This window comes from Actinia tenebrosa, unplaced genomic scaffold (assembly GCF_029948245.1).
Source record: "Actinia tenebrosa isolate PJP-AT-01 unplaced genomic scaffold, QUT_ActTen_1.0 PGA_scaffold8__29_contigs__length_14323225, whole genome shotgun sequence".
NCBI classification, from domain to species: domain Eukaryota; kingdom Metazoa; phylum Cnidaria; class Anthozoa; order Actiniaria; family Actiniidae; genus Actinia; species Actinia tenebrosa.
Genome location: NW_028292585.1, coordinates 9,352,376 through 9,378,054, shown reverse-complemented (window position 1 = coordinate 9,378,054; position 25,679 = coordinate 9,352,376). Strand labels below are relative to the sequence as shown.

Sequence of the window (25,679 nt, the reverse complement as noted above, 5' to 3'; positions counted from 1 at the left end):
GCTGGTCCCCAGTAGAAAGATGGCGGCAGATTTGATGGAGAATTATTTTATAATCCACCGTGTTTTAATAGTTAATGCTCTAAAATATTATCTATGCTATGTGTATTAGTTTTGTCTATTTTTGCCAGTTGGTGAATATTGGTTTTCCATTGATTTCTTAGCGATCCTCATAGAATCTAAAGTACAAATGGGAGCCAGCCTTGCTGCCTCTCGCTATGTCAATCAGCTCAACAAGAAATCATTTCAAGAGAAGGTCGACATATGGGACCTGTATTGCATGACCTACTATTACAGAAACTGTGGAGGAAAAAATATTAAAATGAGACCACCAGACCCTCCACCTTTTAACAAGCAGTTAAAGGACGTGCATGAGTGTATATCTCAACAGGTATATTTTGCACCTATCAACGTCAAAAGCGCCAAGGAGGGGGGGGGGGGGGGGGGGTTGGGGGGCCACCCTCGGGAAATTGACATTATTCAATGCCCTAAAAAATACAATAAACATATGTACTCTTAAATGAAATTTGACTTTCATTAGCTGTCCAGGGGTGGAGAATTAAAAAATTTCGATTCCAAAATGTCAAATTCCCCTGGGGTGTGCCGACTCTTGGACTCAACATTATAAGCTTATAAATGTTATAAGAATGAAGTAAGATTTGGTGGGTTGACACTAGCGATGTTAAATACGTCTTAAGTATACTTATGGTTGTACTTTTGGTGTGAACGGTATCATGGTCTGCTCAAATAATTATACTTAGTAGTTATGGTAATGCTGCTTCTTCAAACAAGCCGAAGTAAGTTTCTAATTAGACTATGAACTATATAAGCTTTCCTAAATGCGGACACTGGATTTAATGCTGATGGCATGTAAATTTAATGCTATAGAAAGGGCATTTGATGCACTGGGAACAGAAAAGAACTAAAAAATGGAAATGGATTCATTTTTCTCTTTGAAATAATTGAAAATAAAAAAAACACAGTTGCAGGGGAAAACCCAGGGGTGGTAAAAGGGGTGATGAATAATCCTCCCATCCATTTTTTACTCATATTTCTCAGTATTTTCCTTAGTAAGCTACCACCTTTTCCTTGCATTCTTGGTAAAACCTTTGTAATAGTCACCCCTCTTCTAAATCTTCCCATTACCCCCTTCCTGGATCGCCACTGCAGTTATGTTCTTTAAAAAATGAAGTTTCAAAACATATATGTATATATTTGATTGGAGAATTCCTATTTGCTTACCAGTTAAAAGATATCCTCAGACGATGGCACAATAACATATCAGAGCTACAAGAAGGACAGCAACAACTAGCTGCTCATTCAGACTTTTCTTTATCAGTCAAGGATTCTTTAATTGACCATCCTGATGCTGGCAAAGGTACATTAAATGCCTAGCTAGGAAAATTTGTATTGTTGTACTTCAATACAATAATCAATGAAATAAGAGGTAATGCATTTTTGATGTGGTACTCAAATGACTTATGCTTATCATGTACCTTAGGTGTATTCATGTCTGGGTCAGTTGTTCCTGGAACTGTTGTTATGTTTCATCCTGGACTTGTGGTGAGTATTATAGTTTCATATTTACATAGATATAATACATGTCTGGGAAAGCTTGCATGAAAATTCATTGATGTATATATGCTTTCATGAAAGGGATTGGGTTAATGGTCTATGAAAGTGTTTAAATGGTATCTAAAGGTGTTACCATGGTCTATGATTTTGTTGCCATGGTATATGAGGTGTTTACATGATCTATGAAGGTGCTGCCATGGTCTTTAAAGGTGTTACCATGGTCTGTTAAGATGTTGCCATTGTATATGAAGGTGTTGCCATGGTCTATGAAGGTGTTGCCATGGTGTATATGAAGGTGTTGCCATGGTCTATGAAGGTGTTGCCATGGTCTATGAAGGTGTTGCCATGGTGTATATGAAGGTGTTGCCATGGTCTATGAAGGTGTTGCCATGGTCTATGAAGGTGTTGCCATGGTCTATGAAGATGTTGTCATGGTCTATGAAAGTGTTGCCATGGTCCATGAAGGTGTTGCAATGGTCTATGAAGGTGTTTCCATGGTGTATATGAAGGTGTTGCCATGGTGTATATGAAGGTGTTGCCATGGACTATGAAGGTGTTGCCATGGTCTATAAAGGTGTTACCATGGTCCATGGAGGTGTTGCCATGGTGTATATGAAGGTGTTTACATGATCTATGAAGGTGCTGCCATGGTGTTTAAAGGTGTTACCATGGTCTATTAAGATGTTGCCATTGTATATGAAGGTGTTGCCATGGTCTATGAAGGTGTTGCCATGGTGTATATGAAAGTGTTGCCATGGTGTATATAAAGGTGTTGCCATGGACTATGAAGGTGTTGCCATGGTCCATGAAGGTGTTGCAATGGTCTATGAAGGTGTTTCCATGGTGTATATGAAGGTGTTTACATGATCTATGAAGGTGCTGCCATGGTCTTTAAAGGTGTTACTATGGTCTATTAAGATGTTGCCATTGTATGTGAAGGTGTTTACATGATCTATGAAGGTGTTGCCATGGTCTATGAAGGTGTTGCCATGGTCCATGAAGATGTTGCCATGGTCCATGAAGGTGTTGCCATGATCTATGAAGGTGTTGCAATGGTCTATTAAGGTGTTGCCATGATCTATGAAGGTGTTGCAATGGTCTATGAAGGTGTTGCCATGGTGTATATGAAGGTGTTGCCATGGTCTATGAAGGTGTTGCCATGGTCTATAAAGGTGTTACCATGGTCCATGGAGGTGTTGCCATGGTCTATGAAGGTGTTGTCATGGTCTATAAAGGTGCTGCCATGGTCTATAAAGGTGTTGCCATGGTCTATGAAGATGTTGCCATGGTGTATATGAAGGTTTTGCCATTGTACATGAAGGTGTTGCCACTGTATATGAAGGTGTTGCCATTGTATATGAAGGTGTTGCCATGGTCTATGAAGGTGTTGCCATGGTATATCAAGGTGTTGCCATTGGCTTTAAGGTGTTACCATGGTCTATGAAGGTTCTGCTATGATGTATGAAGGTTTAACCTTGGTCTGTAAAGGTGTTGCCGTCATGGACTATAATGGTGTTGCCTATAAAGGTCTTCCCATGGTCCATGAAGACCTTGCTATAATCTATGGTCTATAATCTATGGTGCCATGGTATATCACTTTGAAGGTGTTGCCATAGTCTTATGAAGATGATGTCATGGTCTATAAAAGGAAGGTGTTGCCATTGTCTGTAAAGGTCTTGCCATGGTCCATGAAGATCTTGCCATAGTCTATGAAGTTGTTGCTGTGGTATATGAAGGTCTTGTCATGGTCTATAACGGTCTTGCCATGGTCTATAAAGAAAGGTCTTGCCATGGTCTATGACTATGAAGGTGTTGCCATAGTCTATGAAGGTGTTGCCATGGTCTATGTAGGTATTGAAAATAGGCATGTAAGCAGCAGTAAGGGGGACTCGCGGTCAATGTCAAAGATTTACGGGTTTTACAGGCGGTTTAAGGAAGGGGTCGGCAGCGGGAATAAGCCGCGCGATAAGTCCTTACTGCTGCTGTGTTGGGAATCAAAGGTATCGCAAACGGAGGTTAAAATATTTGTTGGATATATGATGCATGAATGTAAAAAGTTTACCAATGACTTCTGTATAATTTGCCTAAGATCCAAAGTTAACATACCCAAGCCCAAGGGTTTCTGGTGTTGTGGTAAGAAAATGCAAATAGAAGACGACACGTCAGCACAGTGTTACGAGTGTGGTAAGAATATTCGTAATGCCGTACCAAATGCTACCAAAGAGCAATATTACGCCAATGGAGGTCGTAAGAAAACGCCATATAAGAGATTAAAATACTTCAGGGACTGGATGAGTCATATCCAAGGTTTACATCCGATATATTTAAGCGACGAAGTAAAGAAGAAAATCATAGACCATTTAGAAGAGCCAACCCCACAAAGTCTACGGAAAACGTTGAAAAAATTAAAACTAGGGAAATATTACAAAGCTATTCCCTATCTTTTGTCTGAAATTACCGGTAGGCGTATTCCTCATGTCCCAGATATGCAAAGGGCCGAGTGGATGTTTTGTCGGCTGGATAAGGATATTCCTTATTACCCCGACGTAATTTACGAAATATTTTACAAAATAGACCCCAACCACCCCCTATTAGAATGGATTCCGAGAAGATGAAATGTGCAGTCGAAATCCCCATGCGATGTCTACTGAGCGAGTTTTCTTTGGAGCTCCTCTTTTGCCTCCTGGTAGATCTTTTTGCGAGATTCCTCGGAAAGATCTTTCACGATGGTTTTTTTATTACCCGACTTTAGCTCCCCGTATTTCTTTTCCTCCGCGAGGATCAAAGAGAACTCCGTGTCGTCTATGCGGCGGTCCTGCAGAGCCTGAGACACCAAGTCGGCGATGGTGTTAGCCTTTGCTCTTGCTAGGGCTATATGAGTGTCGTGCTTGGATATCTTACCGGACAATTGCTTTATAATGCCTGTCGTAACAGCGGAAACAATGCCGCAGACAGCTCCAACGCTGGCTAAAGGAACGCCAACGACTATTCCAGGCCCGGTAAGCGAAGTAGCAACGCCAGTGCCTGTTAACGCCACGGACATGGAGCCGGAAGTTATCGCGATTTTATGTAGTATGCTTCGGGCTCTGGCGTACTTTTTCCTGACCTCTTCGTAGTGTTTCGCTTGCCCTTCCAAGTAATCCAGTATTAAGTTCGCTTTATTCAGACGAAAGTTCTCGGCGTTTAATTCTGTAGGACCTGTATCCTTAGTGGTAGCGTGATAATTGGGAACATCTGGGTACAACTGAGGTGCTGATGGTATAACATCCATTATATATACTAATGTACGACGCTTTTGGGAATGATATTGAGGAGCAGCCACATCACGACAACAGGGATTATGCCAACTGGAGAGCATTTAGGAAGATGTTTCCGCATGCAGACCCTAGTAAGTTTGAAAGAAGACCCGATGGGATTTACTATGAAGGCTCCAGGATGTACAGCAATGCGGACTTGGAGCCAAAGAACCCAAAACCCGAGCATAAAGAAAGGCAGCCTAATTTTCCAGAGAATTTATTACCGGCAACGGAGGATTACCCATTTTACGATAACAAAGGCGGCGCAAATGACTTTGCTAAGATGGTTACCTCCTTAGAAATCCCCGTGGGTTCTACGACTTTCAAAATAAAAGTCAGAGACATCTTTAGAGAAACTGCCATGAAACATACCTCAGGGAAAGAATCCAGAGAATGGTTATCAGGTCCCAACATGCGGTATTGGCCGCAGCAGTTAAACTTTGCTGTCTGGGCTGCTACTAAAGGATGCGGTATAGCCGCGGACATGTTCCATATTCCTTTCCTGCGATTTCATGTTGCTTTTACTATTCGTAGGATATTGTTTGAGTTAGGAGCGCCGCTTCCTAGTGACACTATCTTTAAGCCGAAGGATAACAAATATGACAAAGTCGCATGGGAGCGATTAAGGAATGAGTTTAAGCTTACCAACCCTGATTTTCGCAACAAAGAGGGTGCCGCCCATGGTTTAGGAGAGACTTACACCTATGCTTCGTATGTTGGCGCCAGCATAGAAACTCCGGGTATGGGGTATCCTAGCAGATGGGAATTCTCCGACTTAGGGGGTAAAGCGTCAAAAGGTGACTTGATTTACTTCATAGAAAGCAAAGAAAAGTATCCTTGGGCGCCTTTCTTTGCCGCAAAGGGCATTGGACTAAAAAACCTAGCAAGGATTAATCGAAGCATTGAAGCCTTTGTTTACTGCATTCTAGGGGCCCAGGTTAGCACTCGCAGCCCCATCGTAGATGCCTCCGGTGCGTCACAGGAAACCCAACAAGTATTCCTCGTTCTCTTCGAAAGCGCTGTTATCGAGAATGAGATTTCTAAGTCAGTTCAAAGATATCAACTTGCGGTGCAGCAATCAAAGGTTAGACTGGATTATGCCTTGAGTCCTGGTTGTTGGTTAATGCCAAGTAATTTGGTCATCAACGCCGATTCCGTCGTGGGTTACAACAACAAACTTCAACGAGCTACTAAGGATATGAAGTTTGGGGTGAATGACGTGAACTCTGACACTCTTAGGAACATTCCCCATTTCGTGGAGAAGCCAAAGAAGGAGCACGTAGAAAAACCATCAAAGAAGGCGCATGTAGAAAAGCCACCAAAGAAACCAGTAAAGAAGGTTACCGAGGAATATGACCATAACTTACTAAAAGCCGGCTTAACAGCTGCAAGCATTGGTCTGAGCTATTATATATGGCGATGAACAACCCCTACGTAGCTGGAGTAGATTGTGTTTATACGACTTACACAGGCGAGAAAAAATACAACCAGGCGGCTTGGGTTGATGTCACGGGCATGTCTGTAGACCTAAACTACTCAGGGAAGAAGTTAATCCTTTGTAGTATTTGTATTGGTGCACATAGTCACGCTAACGTAGGATTTCGTTTCTGCGATGACAATGGTGTGGTACCCCCCATGCGCACGAAGACGAACAACAGGGAGCCTACGCATTTCTCCGTGGAGCCCAACCCCAGCAGCGAGGAAAATCTATCGGTTTGGACTTTACACATGGTTGCCGATTGCCACGGGAAGGTAAAGCTGCAAATGCGTGTAGATGATACGGGAAAGGTTACGGTAAATGGTATAGAAAATCAAAGAGACACCATCTACAATCATAAGACCATTAGCACTCTTACGGTAATGAGTCTATAGAAGGGAATTTATTCCCTGAAATATATGAATCCACACGCAAAGGAAGATTGGTTTCTTCATTATTTGGAGGAAAAGGAATACTTACAACAGCAATGGTATGACACGGGATTGTGGGTGAAGGTCGGGGGCCTGGGATTAATTATGTGTACTATTAGCATTAACACGGGGTATTCATGCAATGCTGGGTTTAGGGTCGTTGATGAGAATGACCATCCATTACCGCCTTACAGGAAAAAAGATAACAATAGGAACCCAGTCCATTTCTCGTCGGAGCCCCCTCCAAAAAGCGGAGAGGACTTAACGCCAGTAACTTTTCATATGATAGCCAATTGTCAATATGCGAAGCTTCAGGTCCTTCCCAATGACGTTGCCTACCTTCGAATAAATGTTGTGGGAACTCCTGCTATAGATGCGGCCTGGAGTCATAAGCCCATTAGCACCATGAGCGTGCTGCCGCTAGTTCCGCATTATCAAGGCGGCGCGAATACTATCTTTACTTATCCCCAGTCGAGAACACCTCGGGCGCCCGACGACGATAAGCCACCAGTAATACACGAGGATAAGATTAACCCTTCATCTTCTTCAGGAGTACCACTCCAATAGCGACGACCAAGATCCAAATGTTATTCCCCGCGAACTTCAACAGTTCTCCGCCGGCCCTAAGTGCCAAGGAAACAACTGAACCCAGCAGCCCAGGAAGACCGGCTGCCATCTTTTTTCCCAAGTCCGTCAGCCCACTGCCTAATTTCTTTACGCCCGCGCCCGTAGCCTTAAGCGTGGATAGGATGACTCCTACTACGCTCGAAATAGCAACCGCAAATGCCAGCGGAATACCATACTTCACCAGAGCTCTTTTTATTTTTTCCTTGGTGGTAAGCCCCAGCTCTTTTTCCAGGTTGTCCTTTTGCGCCTGTAATTCCGCAACTCTCTCCTGAAGGGCTTCTAATTCCCTTTGGGCAGCCTCCCTTTCTTCTTCGGTACGAGTTTGGTCCGCAATTACTTCTTGCTGCCGCTCTATTTGCCCCTCCAGGTCTTCGATGGCCTGATCTCTTTGCCGGATTTGCTCTTCTTTAATGTTGATTTCAGCAACTAACTGCCGCCGCTCCACCAAAGAACCCTCTATGGTGGTTTGTAATTTCCTAACTTCCTCCTGACTCATGTTTAGGTCCTGCAGAGCAAGGCGAAAAGCCTGTCGAGCTGTATCCCTTTCATCTAAAGCCTTTTCGGCTTCTCGTTTAATTTGCAGTATGCTTTCGTCTTTACTTTGACCCAGCCGCAACAATCGTTTTTTATAGCTTGACTCCCTTTCCTTTAGCGTTTTTTCTAACGCCGCCGTCGGAGCATGTGATTTCTTAGCCTCCTCCAACTCCCTTTCTGCTTTATCCCGATCACGTAAAGCCTGATCTAAGTGTTTCGTCATTTCTTCCATTCTTACGTCTCGTTGACTAAACTTCTTCTCAGCATTAGCAAGTAGTCGACTTTGCTTTTCGTACGCCGCCTCTTTTTCTTCCAGCGCCTTTTGCAGTTCGATAGCGCGCCTTTCTAGCGCAACCTTTTCATTCAGGGTTTGCAACCTTTCTAACATGCTCCTAGTAGCCTGCTGAAAGCCTCTTAATCTTGAGACGTCGCCCCTAACGTTGCCCTCCTCATCAAAGAGGGGTTGCGGTTTTGTCCAGCGGTCTTTGTCGGGAAATCTTAAGTCTTGGACGCTTATGAGGACTTTGTTTCCCTTTTCCGTAAGCTTTACGTCGTCAGCATCAAAGTTGTCGTAGCGCTGCGTTAGCTCTTGCATTGCCCACTCTACGGTTTCCCGCGCGGCTGCTTCGTCTGTGTTTTGAAGTTCCAAGTACTCGGGGACGGGGCTGCCGCGGTTCCTTGATTGCCACATGCGATTCAAGGCTGCCTTGAAGCTTTTCCACCTATTGCCATACTTGCTTATCAAGGCCATGTCGTAAAGCAAAGGCTTTGCCCCCGCGTTTTTAGTCCATTCATCAAATTCTTCATCGTTAATATCGACTTGACCTTCTTCGGTAAGGGGGTCAAAATCCGTTCCTTCTACTTCCATTATATATGATAAGCTCAAAGTTAAATCCCAACGTATTACCTAAGCAGGTTGGCGGGCTGAAAGCGGAACGCACCTTTCACCGGGTCACCTTTACCCCTTCTAGCGCTAAGCCAGGGGAAACCCTGTACGTAGGCGTGCCCCGCCTAACGGATAACCTAGTGTTGGTTCCTGGCACCTTGGCTTTAAGGTTCGACCTAGCGGTGCAGTCAAGCCCCACAGATGAAAGGATTATCGTTAACAACGTGGGTCGCAACATCGTTTCTAAGATGCGCGTAAAGTTCGCTGGGGAATCCTTGCTGGACTTAAATAGGTACGATCTGTATACCACGTACAAAGACTTATGGTTGACGGCCTTTGACCGCGCGCAAAGGATAGAACAAGGAATTGGCAGTGTCATTCTACGTAAGGTCCGCACACCTACGAAAACGCAACCTACTGACGGCAGCGGAGAAACCGCAGTGGCAGACGCAAAGCGAATAAAGACCGCCTATGGTAGTAAGTATGTCATACCATTAGACTTTGAAGTGATTACGAATCACGGTGTGTATTACCCAAGACAGTTATCCGAACTGCAGTTTGAAGTAACTTTAGCAGATGCTAATAACATTATTGGTGGGCTAAGCACTGCACTTACCACAACAACCCCATACTCTATTACCAACTTAGAATTACAGTACGAGACCGTGTACAGCGAAGAGCTGGCCCGTAGCGCTGGCATGGAATACAGCTCCGGCAAGGCATTCCTTTACGACCACGTAGTGATGTATAAGACGTTCAGCTTCCTGGATAAGACGGATGAGGTTATCAACCAAAGCATTAACCTCCCCCGAAGAAGTCTCACGGGGTTGATGCTGGTGTTCGCCAAACCCTATGAGGCTGGTAAGCGCGACAGCGAGGCCTTTCACAACCCTAACATTACTAACGTAGGGGTCAACATAAACGGCGTTCCAAACAAGGTCTACTCCCAGGGGATAAAGCCCGCAGACGTGTACAGGGAGGCAATGCGTAAGTTTGGCGATCAAATTAGCCCCGAGGAATTCTTTAAGGATAAGTACGCGCTGTGGATCGATATGCGCACCATTAACGACGAAGACCTACATGGTCAAGGCCTCCGTCTAGTAAATACGCAAGATGGCATAACATTGGAAATCAAACGCACCAAGAATGCCTCCGCGGGCGACGGCGATAAAATAAACTGCTACGTCTTCGTCGTGTCTGACGCGCAGTTAAGCGTAGAAATGAACCAATTGAAAAGCGTTGCCTACTAGGACGGCTGAGGAATGAAGTCGTCAATGTTAAAATATTTCTTGAATATACAATGCTTCGCGTATTTGAAAGCAACGGTACGAAACTGCAAGTCGTGCAAGGCGATAAATTGTACTTCAAAGCAAAGGAAGTAGCGGCCGCATTGGGCTACGAACGCCCAAAAGATGCAATTAAGGTGCACGTTCGCGATAAATACAAGGTAAGGCTTAGCGAACTTAGAATGGAGGTGAATCGCCTCCCTTCCAATTCACACCCACATTCCCTGTATGTGAACGAATCCGGGTTGTATCAGTTGATATTCTCCTCGAAGATGGCAAAGGCAGAAGAATTCCAAGATTGGGTCCTCGAAGAAGTCCTACCCGCGTTGAGAAAGACGGGTAAATATGCGATGGACAAACGCTTCGACAGCCCGAATAAATTAGTTTTTAAGATAGAAAATGAAGCTGACCTGCATGCAAAGGTAGTCGATTACATGCGTAGGTTTTACCCTGAATTCATCATAGCACCAGGCCTTGGCGAGCTGCAGGATTCTGACAGCAAGCGCATAACATGCTGGCGAAAAGGCTACCAAGCCGGCCAGCCAGACCTTTTAATCCTTAACGCCCACAAGAAATACCGCGGGTTGTGTATTGAGTTGAAAACCCCAAAAGGAAACGGCGTCTTATCCGCGAAGCAATCTAAGAAAATCTCGCAGCTTGATGTAAATGGTTACCTAACTATGGTTAGCAACGATTACGACATTATCTGCCGTGCCCTGATGGATTACGCGGATGGCATTCGTATTCCCTGTAAGGGCTGTGTAAAGCGGTTTAAGTCCTACGCCACTTTGAAAACGCACCTAAAGATATTCCATAGGTATAATGAAGCTCAGCTTGACTCACTGGCGTGATCTTGCCCACGGTAAAGCATACGAAATAAAAAATTACGTCGTCTTCGAAGACATCGACCGTTTACGGTTAGTCCTCAAAGACTTAGAAGGCAAGGAATATTCCCTTTGGGCGCCGGATTGCGTGCGGTACGTAATTCAGGGCGAGGAATTCACCCACTTACGCAGCTATGGTAAGGTAAATGGCCGATGGAAGTTTGACATTGAAAGAACAGTCACTCCATCTCCTCTTTGTAGTTAAGCGCCCGCTGCGCTTTAGGATCCGCGGAGCACCAATGCCCCACAAAGGATCCTTCGGAGAATACCCTGTCGCAATGAAGACAGGTGTATTTTTTACGCGGCGGCTTACGAGGGGTAATGCAGTCGGCAGGTAGTTCGCAAGTAATACAGTCCATATATTGAAAGGGTAATTAGAATGCCTCCCAGAAAGGCAGCTGCGCTAGCATATACCTTTAAAAGGGGTCCTTATTTTCATTATGCAAGCGCCCTTAAAAGGGGTCTTTATTTTTATTTATTATTATTAAATATCCTTAATTCATTATTATCGAATATTCTTAATAATAATAAATAAAAATAAGAATGGGATTTGAGACTCTTTGCACAAACCCTATCTTACTATCTTAGGTCCTTTCTAACTTCTACGGGCTTTCCTTGCCGCCTCATTGCCGGCATGCCAGGCCTCAAAGCGATCTAAGTACTCCTTAAAACCGCCTTGACCGTCGTAGAGGCACTGCCAAACATGTTGGTCACTTCTTTGACAGCCGCAGCGCTCACAAGTTGCCTCCCAATATTCTCTATCCTCCCACCTTACGCCTTCGACGCAGTCAAACTCCGCAAAGCGCTGGTCAATTTCCTTCTTCCGGCGCGTTAACTTCCTTTGGGTTTCCTTTGGGCAACATCGTGCAGCAACGTCGCCGTGCTCCTCGCAAGCCACGCTCAGCAGGTCGTAATTGCCGCGGCACCGATGTCGATGCCATTCGTCGTTCTTATCCTCCTCGCATCGCTCACATACGTTCTTTAGACAAACGCGGTTATCCACGTGGTAATCCAACATTTGCGCGCTGCTAAAGAGGCGATTACACTCCTTACAACGTCTTTCGCGTGCCTTCTTAGCGCATACCTTCTTTTCCAGGTGGTATTTTAACATTTGCTTGCTGCTGAACTCCTTGTTACACCTCTCACACTCCATATATAATAAGGATTTAATAAGCCTTATATGGGATACCGCATGAAATCCTTAACGGCCAGAAACTATTTCAAAGAGTGTCTCAGAATGTTGACATTGTTAAGGATGCCTGGAAAGCCCGCAATGGTTAGTAGGCGGCTTAAGATAGTAAGGTAGGGTTGGTGCAAAGAGTCTCAAATCCCATTCTTATTTTTATTTATTATTATTAAGAATAATTAAGGATATTTAATAATAATAAATAAAAATAAGGACCCCTTTTAAGGGCACGTCTTAACAAAGATTTAACCTAAACGTCAACATTCTGAGACACTCTTTGGAATAGTTTCCACATATACTTAACGAAGATTTAACCTTATCGTTAACATTCTACAGGGGATATCGCATGAAGTCCTTAACGGACTCCTTAGCCCACGTTGCCATAGTTATCAGCGCACCAAACCGTTCTGCGCGCTTCAGACCGCACATTTCATCGTACAATTCCTGCACGCGCTCTTTTAACCGATCGATCTCCTCCCTTTGCATTTCTATGGTGTCTCTTTTATCCTTTGCGTCGCCGGCAATCCTTCTTACTGCGTCCACTGGGTCCATCGTATATATAATGGATCCGAACCATATTCCCTGCAATGCCCTGATAGTAGGACCCACCGGCTGCGGAAAGACCCAATTCGTAGTGGAGCAGCTATTAGGACCCTTTAGATACCGTTTCGACTACGTCGTGCTATTATGCCCCACCTACGTGAATAACCGCACCTGGACGGGCATAGGAGTGAAAGATGACGACTTCTTCGTAGATATCTTAGATCCTAACGAGTTATCCAGCCATTTGAAGTTTTGGCACAAGCAATTCCCCAAGGACACGCAAACCCTCCTTATACTGGATGACATTGCCTGTGGGGACGACGTAAAAAGACGCACTTCCGAGCTCGTTAAACTCGCCTTCAGCGGTAGACACGACAATATCAGCGTTTGGTTGCTCTCGCAGCAGCTTACCAGCGTCTCTAAGCCCTTCAGGGAAAACATAGGCTCTCTCGTAGTATTTTATACTCCAAGTAAGTCTGACCTGGAAACCATCTTAAGCGACTACGGCGGTGAGATATCCAAGGAACAGTTACACGAATACATGCGGCACCTAAAAACGCACCAACATTCCAAGATGATCTTCTCTTTGAGGTTTCCGTATTCCATTAACATATATGGACATTGAGCAGCTCTTAGATGAAGTCCCCACGCAGCTAGATGAAAGCAACCTCAAGGAACAACTTAACATCCTTGTGTCATCTGGGAAGTGCAAAGAAATGATAGGCAAGGAACTTACCCATGAGCAGGTTAATAAGTTGTCAGAAGAGGAGGTTAAGAAGTTCCATAAGAGGTACGAGGCCGCCCTTGCAAGTAAGACCACGGACGCCGTAGCAGACTCAGCCATTAAGCTGGCCACCAAGCTTCTCGGACTTGCGCTGCCCATAGACGACGTGGAGCAACTACGGAAGGACATTAGCGAGGACTATGTCATCGCCCAAGAACTTAAGATAACCTGTGGGTGGTTGTCTTTGAAGTGCGGTAAGTTAATGGCAGTCGCCTCTGCGGCACTTCACGTAGCTCAGCACGTCGACTTGAAGGAGGTACTGGTGTCTTGGAAGGACTTCAAGAAGGATAGAGAAGTCGAAAAGGTCTTCCAGGCGGCACTTGCTGAGGTACCTGATCAAGTCGCCTCAAGTACTTAGTCAAGTCGTTGTCAAGTCATTGCCAAGTACTTAGTCAAGTCGTTGTCAAGTCGCCTCAAGTACTTAGTCAAGTCGTTGTCAAGTCATTGCCAAGTCATTGTCAAGTCGTCATCAAGTTACTTGTCAAGTCCTTCAAGTCCTTAGATATAAGATGAGTGGCACCGAAGAACAACCACCCGTAGAAGATACCAAGATTACCAAGGCTAAATCTCCAGGCAGAGTCGCTGCCGGAAAGAAGCTCGCGGAGATGAACAGGAAGAACAAAGCAAAGAAAGAGGAAAAGGTGGAGGAAAAAGAAGAGGAATCCTTTTGGAATCCTGGGTACGTCATCGGCGCGTTAGGAGTTGCTATAGCAGCAGGCAGCCTTTACTTACAATGGCGGGCTACGAAGCCAAAAGTAGAACCACCAACATATCACGCGCCCGTGCACGCACCTGTGGAGGTTAGAAAAAGTAAGATCCCTGAAATGGAGTAAATTTATCACCCGCGGCGACCTAGATTTTCCTTCTCGCTCTGTAATATAATGTCGACCGCGTTGTTGAAAACTGTTGAAGAAGCAGCTATTATTACTTCCATCGTTGCGGGTATTGGTTGGGTAGGTAAGAAAGTGCTCAAAGAAGACTTTACTGAAGACCCAAGTAAGAGCTTCGCTAATTTTGCTAAGATGACCGCTGCCGTAGGCGGGGCTATCATGGTAAAGGATTACCTACGGAAGGAAAAGTACCTGCCTAACATATAAATGGCTAGCGTGGTCGCAGGTGGAGTTATTGCAGCCTTAGCATTCACTGGAGCTAATTATGGTGGTCAGTATTTGGATAGATTAGTTAGAGGTGATCGCAGCGGAGATTTGGCCGCCGAAAGGAAAAGGCATGATTTAGCGCTGGAGAAATATCAGCGGGACGTGGCAGCTTGGAATGAAAAAAGACAAGCTTACAGGGATTGGTTGGACAAGAACTACCAAGACAAAATGCAGGCGGATAAGAACTTCGAAAACACAGACTACGCCTTTAAGCTCTATGCGCAGGCGCACCCCGCGGCATTAACGGGGTTAAGAAAGCCTCAGTTCAAGAATTACTACCAGCCTTCTAAGAAACAAAAAGATAGCGAGCTGGTCTTTGTAGGAGTCGCAGGGCTGGCGGGAGGCGTAGCTTTGGCGTATTTAGTCTAAGCTGCGCTTAGCCTCTAGTGGCGCCTTTGGCGCCTAGAATATAATGATCGTCTTTTTGGAAAGCGACAAGAATGACTTTACCACTTACTTGAATCCTCCCATCAAAGCCCATAAGGTCCGGCTGGTTAGTTGCTCTTTGTACAATTCTTGGTATAACCTGATTAGGGGCATAGTCACTGAGCATACAGGAGGATCTAACTATCAAGCCGTATTGCTGCCCGATGGACATTATACGCCAATCGCGCTGGCTAAGGAATTAGCAAAACACGGTTATACTCTCACCACGGGGTTGCCGCACGAAATGACCCTCAAACATAATATGTCAAATTATTCAATGACTTTTGGAAAGTCTGACCCATTGGGATCTTTATTATGTGCCTCAGGCAAGACGATTACCAACACAGCCATACCTGTGAAATGGAAAGTCGCATCCTCTTACGAAGTCTATTGCGATTTAGTCCATAGTTACAACAATGGAGAAAAGTCTTCTCTTATGTCCAAGTTTCTACCCAAAGGTAATCCATTTGACCTGGTAGAATACACTCCCATTTCTTTGAGCTATGACTTGTCTAATTTGGTAGAAAGCATAAACATCACCATTAAGGTGGACGGAAAGACGGTGGATTTCAATGGACGTCAAATCAATCTCGTCCTGGAATTCATATAATGGGCCGCGTAGAGGATAAACTCAAGAGGATTTACTATGGGCCTGAAGGCTATTGGAAAGGAGCGTCGGCCATCAAGAAACTCGCGACCGCGGCCAGGGTATCAGAAGAAACGGCTAAGAACTGGTTGAAAAAACAAACCCTCTGGCAGGTTTATCTTCCCGTGCCGAAGTACATTCCCAGGCCCAGCTTTACCGTAAATGCCCCCAATGAAGTTCATCAGGCGGATTTGCTTTTCTTACCGCACGACAAGGTAAGAAGAAAGACCTATAGATACGCTTTGACCGTAGTTGATATCGCAAGCAGATACAAGGACGCCGAACCCATAACCAGCAAGGATTCTGGGGAAGTCGCAGAAGCCCTAGGTAGGATTTATAAACGCGTTTTGAAATGGCCTAAGCTGCTGCAAGTGGATGCGGGGACAGAGTTTATGGGCGTGGTTACTAAGACCCTGAAAGACCACAGCACTAAGATTAGGAGAGCCGAAGCAGAGTACCACAGGGGTCAGAGCATCGTCGAAAGATTTAATAAAACCTTGGCCGAGCGTCTCTTTGGGTACCAGTATTGGAAAGAGCTGGAAGATCCCTCCAAACGCAACAGGGAATGGACTCAGAGGCTCCCCCAGGTCATCGCGGCTTTGAATAACGAGGCGGCCAGGGCTACGGGGATGAAACCCAAGGATGCCATAAAAAAGAAACACGTGGAACACAAGTCCTATGTCAGAAGTTCGAGGGCGGTCGGACTGAAGGAAAAAAAGCTACCCCGCGACATAGTGGTCAGATACCTCTATCAGCCGGGGGAACTCGAAGGTGGCAGTAAGAGAGCCACGGATCCTAACTGGTCCCTGGAAACGTATGAGATTTCGAAGTCCGTCACCAAGGAAGGGCAACCCGTGTTGTATTACCTAAATGGCCCAAGTCGCGGATTTGTCAAGGAAGAGCTGCTCATAGTCCCCAAAGACTCAGAGTAGCGCAGCACCACGCGCCCGATTGCACTCTAGGCATGTCAGTCTTACATTGCCTCTACAATGGCCGCGTTTATTATTTATGCGATCCACGGAGAACTGCTGATCGTCATTTGGGTCAAACCTCCATAGTAGAGGTATGTTACATTTGGCACACCTTGCCCCTTTCTTATAGACGTCGTCCGCGCATAGGTCGAACGTCATATTTTTTTCTTCGTCGTGTCTTTTGTAGCGAAGGAGTTTCTTAGCAATGTTCTCTTTGGCTACGTCCTCTGGGGTGCGGTCGTAGCGCAGTTGCGGACCCCAGGCTCTTTTTAACTGCTTGGCATATTCTACGCGGCTTACGGCAGTGTAGATAAGGTTGCTCCAACACAGCCGCTGGTCTATGATCCATAAGGTTTCTTTTATGGTAAGCCCTTGCGCGCTGTGGACTGTCATGCAATAGCCTAAGCGCCAATCTGGATGGGAGGTTATTTTTTCCACCTTTTCTATGGGTACCCAGGCTTTGTCATGCGTTACTGCGTTCTGCAGTTGGATGTCGGTACCAGGTACCCAGACGTCTCTTTTTTGCATGCGGGTGTCGTGGGGTTTATAACAAACAGGTACGGGATGCGTAGGGAAGCGCTCTCGGTGTATATTGAGTAAGTCTTTCTGTATGCGAGACTGTGCTGCGCGTTTGCTGCTCAGCACCAGATCCTTTGGATGCCATGCGTAAAGGAAGTCCTCGTATTTCTTCGCTCGTACGCGTTTGCGCAGTGTTTTGCATTGGTCGGCGTCACTAAGGCCCCTTAATTCCGCTTTCAGGTTCCTTACTTGATCCTTGCTGCGGTAGTCGGCGTTAATTTCTTCAGAGTAGTCTACGAACCCCTTTAGCCATTCGTGGGGCATCTCTCCGGCTATTGGAGGAGGCTGGCAGGGATCTCCGGCGAATATTACTTGACACTTTCCACGGAGGAATTCTACGAATTCTTTGAGGATTTCTAAAGGAACGGTGCAAATCTCATCCCAAAGTATCACCGGAGGTATGTCGTGGATGGCTTCTGGTACCCACTTTTGGCCATTCCAACGGAAGAAGCTGTGGTAGGTCTGCGCGTCGTAACCCATTTCGCAGATTTCTCTTTCCAAACGATGCGTTGGCGTTAGCACCTTTATCTTAGGAAAGAGTTCTAACACACGCGTAGTCTTACCGCTGCCTCCTGTACCGTAGAGGTAAGAGAAACGTTGGTAGGAAATGGGGTCGGCAACCGAAGGCAGTGGCTCCCCGGTTGGTTCCACGCTACCGCAAAGATGTTCTCCGTGATATTCTACACGTTCTCTCCATGCTTTTATCTCCTCATCTTTAACGCGCCATTGACCACTTTCCGCCAACTCATCTTCGGTGTAGAATTCTTTCATCTTCTCTAACACTTCAGGCTTTACGTACAAGGAATCCGTGGCTACGCGCGGAACGTCCTCTTTGTCAAACCGTAGGAGCATCGCAAGTAGGTTAATATGCGCATATGCTAACATACTCGCACGCAGGTGGTAATATTGCGGCCTGTGGTCTTGGTAGTAACAAAGTGCATTCCATTTCTGTTCTTTCTGACCTTCTATGAAGTAGTCCCATTTCTCCACAGACACCATTGTTCCTTGTTCGTGGGCGCGCTTAATAAGGAAGCTTAACTCTCCTTCGTCTGTTATCAGGCGTCGCTGCATGTGTTTCTCGCCCTCCTTAGCGCCCTGCGTGAATTTTCCTATGACAACGCGTGCTGTGGGGTTGTGTTCTGGGAGCCATTGCGTAAAGGCGCCATGACAAAGTATGGCTTCATGTGCCGTGTATTTTAAAAGCTTGCGCTCTTCAAAGAACTTCAATAGAGGTACGGGTATCCATTCTTTCTCTTGTAGATGCTTCCCGTACCACGCGTAAATTATGGGATGTAAGTCTTTAGCCAACTTCCAAGACGTTAATCGTACGAATCCAGTTGCTGGGGCGTCGTAGTGACCGTCTAACGAAACGCGGAAGAATTGGGAGTCTGGATGTCCGTAACGGTCGTAATATTCCTTACAATCCCCTAGACCTTTAAAACTTGCAGGGTAACAGTGTTTCATATCCAGCGACACATACTCATCTTTGTCGTACTCCATGTTCCACAGACCACCGTGACCGTGTTCTACACAGGCTTTGGCTATGTCTCCGAACTCTTTTGGGGCAGGTTTCCATCCATTTCTTTTCTTTGCGGCTAAGAAGTCCAAGCTGCGACTGCTAAGGACCTCGTCAGAGAAGTCTTCCCCTAAGGTCTCACAGGCGCTTTGAATGCGCTGTTGTTCAATTTCGGGTCGATACAAAGTGCCGTCTTGCGTCATAAACTGACTTCCTTCTGAATCCATCAACCAAATGGAATTCTCATGGATTAACTCTGCCAATGGAGAATTCTTATAGACCTTCGTTTCCTTCTTTCTTGGGAATCGCAGTTCGCGCCAGGCGTGCCCATTGTGCTGGTAGATGACTATAGGCGCACCACGGCCCCCATATTTGTGTGTTCCGGAGTAAATAAAGCCGTCGGTGATATCTTTCACATGGATTCGCCTCTCCAGCGCCGTTTCTAACTTCTTGATGTTGTCTATCGACCCTCCGGTCCTATTAGTATTTTTTTCCCATTTCCTGATGGCTTCTCTTCTCTTTAAAGTCAGTTTACCGCCCCGAGAGGAGTCTTCAAAGAACTCTCTTACTAACTTCCCTACGCAATTACCGGGATGTCGCATCGGTTTCAACTTCTTAACGTCTGGCGTCTTTATCTTGTACGCACCGTAAATGACTACGGTAACAGGGTAAGCAACCTCGTAGAACAGCATGTCTATTCCTACCAATGCTCCCGGGCGTGTGTTTTCGTTTAAGACAAACAGGTCCTTCTTACCAGACGCCCTGATAGGATTGCGCCCCTTTTCTATCATCCACTCGCCGTCTAAATACTTTATGAACGTTAGCTCCAACCGGTAGTTACCTTCGGGTATTAAGTTAATTATTCTTTCAGCCCTTTCTTCTGTCATCGTCTCGTCCGTATCTCCCTCCATAATGTTGTGAAGGCAAAGTCAGCATCCAGGCGATCCAACACCTGAGTTCGCAGTCGGCGCACAGTTTTATTTCGAATGCTTGTGATGGTGTCCATCTATATGTAAAGGATATTTTAACCTCCGTTTGCGATACCTTTGATTCCCAACACAGCAGCAGTAAGGACTTATCGCGCGGCTTATTCCCGCTGCCGACCCCTTCCTTAAACCGCCTGTAAAACCCGTAAATCTTTGACATTGACCGCGAGTCCCCCTTACTGCTGCTCATGTATTATATGAAAATATACATGCTTCATGAAATGCATTTACATTTTTGACAAATATAAGCACACAGTTTTGGTCCTTAGGTTCTGATTTTTCCTTTTGTTCCTAAAAATTGTTTTGTAATTTTTGAATAGTACCTTCCACCATATGTCCGAAAAATGCCTCAGTATCCAGGAATGAATCAGAAGATTACATACCTTGTGTCACGTTATGATGGATGCATAATAGATCCCAATGGATACAATGGAGAGATAACAGTAAGAAGTGTAAAAAAATTTTTGTTTGAAACCATTACCACCTTTTTTATTGCTACATGCTCATTGAGACAACAGTTGTGACATGGAAATCAAGCAATTGACTACTGTCAATCAAATAAGTGTATTGCCAGATGTATATGTTATGACTTCTTTAGGGCTAAAGCTCTGTTGACAAACTTCCTGTTTCGTTCACATACATTCCCTTATAAGAGCCTTTTGCTGAATAACCGCATATTGGTTTGATTAAAAGGTGCTTTCCAAGCGTCAGTAAGCATGTACTACAGAAGAATTATGCAAAAATGGCATTGTCATGCCGACAAACATTAACATTCATGTCTCAATTTAACATTCAAATTGATGTCTAGTGATGGTTTAAATCAAGAGTAAATGGGAGCAACAAGGAGCCTTCTTGAGCCACACTTCTTAAAATCACAAAGGATAAACCAAGCAAATGAAATAAATATAAAGTACAAAAATAAAAATTCCGTATTTTTAGAATTCAGCTATTTAAATGCTAAGAAAAGATTCAAGATTTTTTTCGAGTTATACAGGTGCCTATTAGCCTGCATGCAGACCAACTTTAACTGTGGTTATTATAAGAAGACGGACTTAACCACAGTTATGTTCAGATGCTGGGTAGGCTAGGGGTGCCTTTAGAAATGCAGTTGAATATGTTGATGTTCATGGGCAGGATTATGACTTGTTTTTCTGAGCTTTGCCACACTATGTTGAATTCTGTAATAATTTAGAAGTGTTCTTTTTTACTGACAGACACCTGGAGGTGTAGTCTTGCCTAATCCACTTGCCATTGGCCATATGATGAACCACCCACCTTCAGGTAGTTGTTGCTTCTTGTCACTCCAGTTAAACTTAAGTTCTTCTTTGCTCAGTGTTAGCATTTAGAGAAGATTAGTTCATAGATTTGAAAAAGCCAAAGTCTGGGCTAGAAATGAAGAAGGTGTGCATGTGTTGTGTACATAAAGTAGACAGGGTTGGCCTGGCATTGTATCACTGAATACAAATTAGAAAAGCCGTAGGCCTTTTTTGTTAGCCCTACACAGATATCTATAGGGTCTGGTTTATAGTGGTTTGGTTTTGTATTATGAAGTACAAATTAGAAAAGAGCATAGGTGTTTTTTCGCTAAGGGATGTCTCAGGGGATCCCCAGGGGACTGGAAGATGGGAGACTAACGCAACAAAATGTTTTTCATTGCAGAAAAGAAGCCCAATGTAATGCCATTCTCATATGACTTTCTTGATCTACCAAGAGAACTTCTTTATCTTGTACCAAATAAGTAAGTTACATCATCCTATGATATAAAACAATTATGGAAATTAACCAGCTGTTACATTTTTTTACTGCTCATTATGCATGCCTAGCAAAATAACTTCTGTCTGTGCGCAGTAATCACACTATACACATCTAAAGCATTATTGTATAAACCATTGTAAAGTGCATAGTCATTATACATGGATTATTGGCAGTTTTTGTTGACAGAACCAATCATTTAGGTAAGGTTATACTGCCTATCCAATCAGGATGCTTGGAGGTAACAACAACCTATAGAATCTTTCTTGTAGAATCTTCCATTTATTAATGGGCAGGAATGTTAATCTAGTCTTGAAAAAAGGAAGTCCAAAAGTATAACAGTCACATGGTTGTCCTGCAAATGGCCTATTGAAAGTGTTTTTTTTAATCTTGCAAATCTGCTCTGCCTGTGTTAACTTCAAAATATTATTTTCAGGTATTACAAAGAACCAGGATTTGTTTATAAAACCCCAGCATTAATGAGAAGTCTAGTTTATGTCACAACAAACCATGTTTGTAATGAAGAACTCTTTGTCAAGTAAGTAACTAAGTCTTATCTACTTCTGTTTACACTAATGGTAAATCGATACTGCCACCTACTAATATTTTTATTCAGTTCCTTTTATATTTAACTCAACTGTCAAACCTCAACTATTCATCAATATTGCAATAATTATGTGCTTATACAATTTAATACCAATAGAAGTCAACACTGGACAACACTCAGAATGAGTATAACTCATTTTTTGAGTGAAGCAAAAACATAACTTATTTAGTTTTGAGGGCAGCATGCAGTCCTACTGGCAAATAATAGAAATAAAAAAGGATTTTAGGAATATTAGGTTTTACTCCTTGACATATTTCTCTACATAAAGTGTATATGGTATATCCGATAACTTTTGAATTGCTATTTTTGGGGCAGTCATAAGTCATTGGAGTTATTAAGACGTTAAGGCTTGTTTTGTTCGTCCAAGATGGTGGATGGTGGCCATATCAAAAGAGATGCTCTTCATTGACAGAGTCACCCTCCTCCCTTAAAAGAAGGGAGAGAAAGAGGAGAGAATCTGCTTGCAGGGAATCTATTAATTCACCTAATGGCTGTTCACAAACATTCCTCATCTATATATAGGCATAATACATGTTTTTGGTTTTAGTTACAGGCTAAATCCCAATAGTGAACTCCCCGAGTGGTATAAACCTGTTAACAAAGAAGAAGACTCCAGAAGATGGAATTCCTGATATAAATTTCAAACACCAAAAGAAAACTTGAGTTTGATAAGCTAATAAAGGAGACTAGAATTTTCAATGGGTAGGAAGGGTTCTATAATAAAGTCTTGCCCAGAGGTTCAAGTTACCTAGTTGGTGTGCTATGCACAAATAAAGGAATTAAATGAGGAAGAATTTTTAGGTGAGGGAGATGTTGTATGCTTTCTATACTTCATTCATGAGGGTATCATAAAAAAAGCCATGTATGAATCCTTTCTAGATTACAAGAAATGCAGCTAGAGTGCAAACAATATAACCGTGAAACTTTAGTAATACTAAATAGCACAATTTCAGGCAAATTTCATTGTTTTTTATTGTTTAATTAGCACTATGTTGTACTATTTAGTAATTAGTGTTTCATGGATTAATTGTTTGCACTCTACTTCCTTGAACTTCATAATAAAAATCCTATTTATGAAAATTGAAACAATGAGTCTTTGTTAGGGAATTAATTAATGCTTTTAACTATTGCTTTAAAATAACAATGAGAGCTACAATTCTAAATGCAGTCTTGGGAGGCATACTACATTTCCTTTGACTGTAATTCTACCTCTCAAACCATTCAGTGAAGGTTGCTATGGAGTTTCAAAAGATTATTACCTTGCAGCCTGAACTGAACGGAAAGTAATGAATCTTTACAACTCTGACAGTGATAACAATTTACTTATGACATGAAATACATAGCAACAGTTTAATAGAGTGAGCAAGTCTCCACGGTTTGAGCATATATACTGTAATAATAAAATAACAGGCTAGAAAGTCTAACATGTGTGGTATATCAAGCTGATCTGAAATAGTGACATAGAAATGACATCACTGTTTTCACTGTAACCTAGTGAAAGTTAAAAAAATTCTGCCATCAACCATGTTACCAATTTATTTTTTAACTTGGTTACCTGGAAATTCCTGTATTAAAAGAGGAAAAGTGACACCTCAGTTTTGGAAATTTTCTTGATTCTGATTGGCTAATGTTTTTTCTCAGATCAGCTGGATAAGTTCATGATTCTTCAACAAAAATACAGAGACATGTGCTTATATACATCAAGGCCACCTCAGCCGAGTTCCACACCTGGAACTAGGATAATTGCATTGTAAAGTTATGCTTTACAGTCAAAAAGTTTTTATTAGAATATTAATTCTGGGCAATTTTATGAATGAGTTTAAAATAATAAATGACTGTTCATTTCCCATGAGTTGCATTAATGAACGATGAAAAGCTGTATTTAAAGTAATGCTACTTGTTCGGCAAAACTTGTTATTTCCTTCTGTAGCATGGCTTTTTTCTGTGCATCAGTTGCATTGGGGTTCTTATTGCAATATTCACTGACCCTCAAAATAGTTTGATACTGTAAAAGAAAATTATGACAATCAGTAGATGAGCTAGGCAATTGTCATGAATGCTAAAAAATACATGCTTTCCATAGAAAAATGATAGACATTTTGAAATCAAAAATGATTTTCTCTAAAATGTATCATTATTTTAAAATAACAGGATAAAGGAAAAGGAGGAATAAAGTCTCAGATTTAAACACAGAAATACCAAACTCAATATTCAGGCAAAGTATTTTGAACATCTAAATTTACAATTTCTTACTCTAAGTACGTCTGCTTTAGTGACTGATACTCTCTTGTATAACTCGTATCCAACGCGCCCAGCTACGTATGCATGGTACAAACGTTTTCCCTGCTCTCCGCCATCCAAGAATCCAAGAACTGCGACCTGTTTGAAGAAAAGGAAAAAACCCTGCCTCGTAAACAAAATAAACTTACTAATGCATCCCATTACTTTTGTTCCAATATTCCACCAAACTGGTTGAGTATTGGCAAAAACTTCAACTGAAAGCGAATTTTCAATATCTCGAGATTCGTTTTAGGGAATTTTGTTCCATTGTAAAGAATACAGATGTTAGCTCACCTGCTCTAAAAGCTCAATGTTATTTAGTCGAAGACCGTTCGCCATGTTTTTTTCTTCCTCACCCCTGTTAGCCTGCAATGCAGCTTGGGAAATTTAAGATTTAGACACAGGGAGACCATTTTATGTAAAAGCGATGGAATGTAAGGAAAATGTGAAAAAATTGCCGTCGAATTTGAAAGCAAATATTTCCAAAGGGAAAAATGATGTAAATTTGGTCTCTTAAAAAACTAAATCAAGCATATCATAACACGGGGCCAAGGTCTCTGGCAAAAGAAATGTATTCCCCTCCCCTCTCTCTCTTTAATGAGTGTACTCCCTCCCCTCTCTCTCCTGGTTCAGGATCCGGCTAAGATTCTGCTTGGAAATACGGTCTATAAATCGCGCATGTCAATCTAAGCTTTTAGGAGTGATGGTTGATGAAAAATTGAGGTGGGAAGGTCATATCACTGAAGTCATTATTCCTAAGGTTCTGAAAGCGTTGGGTATATGCTTCGTGCATGCTGCACGCGAGTATCTCCGGCAGAAAATGTAAGTGAATTTGTACAATGCACTGATTCAGCCTCAACTTAACTATCGTTGATTATGGCCGAGATGTCATTCCACTAGCCTGCGTTCAGCCGGTATAATTTCTCTCGGAATAGACCCCTCGCATTAAATTCCTAGAGGAATAGTTATTTGGGACAAAACAATATCCAAAATCCATTGTTTTGTCTCCCAGAATATTTCCTTTAGTGCAAGGAGTCTATAGCCGTCGGTTATTTAGAGAGAAATTATGAAGGCTGAACGGAGGCTACATTCCACCATGGACCACATAGTAAACAACATGAATAATAGTTCATGGATCGGAATGCTTCGGAAACCTATTGTTCTAGGTTTTTGTTCGACTTTATCATTCCATTCAGTTATATGACGTCGACCGTGCACAGAAAAGTTGCTCCATTTGTTCACATAGTATTACG

At 43.3% G+C, this 25,679-nt stretch overlaps 2 protein-coding genes across 3 annotated transcripts; one reads left to right on the top strand and one right to left on the bottom strand.

Annotated features, from left to right (window-relative positions):
- Positions 1-24: 24 nt before the first annotated feature.
- Positions 25-23,995, top strand: LOC116292723 (uncharacterized). 2 transcript variants are annotated; one of them, XM_031700076.2, is made up of 8 exons: positions 25-388; positions 1,243-1,375; positions 1,499-1,560; positions 20,108-20,230; positions 21,002-21,068; positions 21,447-21,525; positions 21,976-22,077; positions 22,694-23,995. In XM_031700076.2, exons 1-8 carry the CDS (start codon positions 188-190, stop codon positions 22,776-22,778), a joined length of 852 nt encoding a protein of 283 aa, XP_031555936.2. In that variant the 5' UTR covers positions 25-187; the 3' UTR covers positions 22,779-23,995. The 2 variants fall into 2 exon arrangements, with proteins under 2 accessions (XP_031555936.2, XP_031555937.2); XM_031700077.2 differs by lacking the exon at positions 20,108-20,230.
- On the bottom strand, positions 23,217-24,851 carry LOC116292720 (uncharacterized). The gene is made up of 3 exons (XM_031700074.2): positions 24,721-24,851; positions 24,400-24,525; positions 23,217-24,151 (listed from the first exon to the last, which is right to left on the bottom strand). The coding sequence occupies exons 1-3, from the start codon at positions 24,763-24,765 to the stop codon at positions 24,029-24,031; spliced, it is 294 nt and encodes a 97-aa protein (XP_031555934.2). The 5' UTR covers positions 24,766-24,851; the 3' UTR covers positions 23,217-24,028.
- Positions 24,852-25,679: the final 828 nt, after the last annotated feature.

What these genes read in the sequence shown, in the direction of transcription:
- LOC116292723 (XM_031700076.2), top strand. Translation starts at nt 188, where the DNA reads ATGGGAGCCAGCCTTGCTGCCTCTCGCTATGTCAATCAGCTCAACAAG. An exon ending in ATGAGTGTATATCTCAACAG is followed by an intron (nt 389 to 1,242) that starts GTATATTTTGCA and finishes TTTGCTTACCAG; the next exon opens with TTAAAAGATATCCTCAGACG. An exon ending in AATGAAGAACTCTTTGTCAA is followed by an intron (nt 22,078 to 22,693) that starts GTAAGTAACTAA and finishes TTTTGGTTTTAG; the next exon opens with TTACAGGCTAAATCCCAATA.
- LOC116292720 (XM_031700074.2), bottom strand. Translation starts at nt 24,765, where the DNA reads ATGGCGAACGGTCTTCGACTAAATAACATTGAGCTTTTAGAGCAG. An exon ending in ACATTGAGCTTTTAGAGCAG is followed by an intron (nt 24,526 to 24,720) that starts GTGAGCTAACAT and finishes TTCTTCAAACAG; the next exon opens with GTCGCAGTTCTTGGATTCTT. An exon ending in CTAAAGCAGACGTACTTAGA is followed by an intron (nt 24,152 to 24,399) that starts GTAAGAAATTGT and finishes TTTCTTTTACAG; the next exon opens with TATCAAACTATTTTGAGGGT.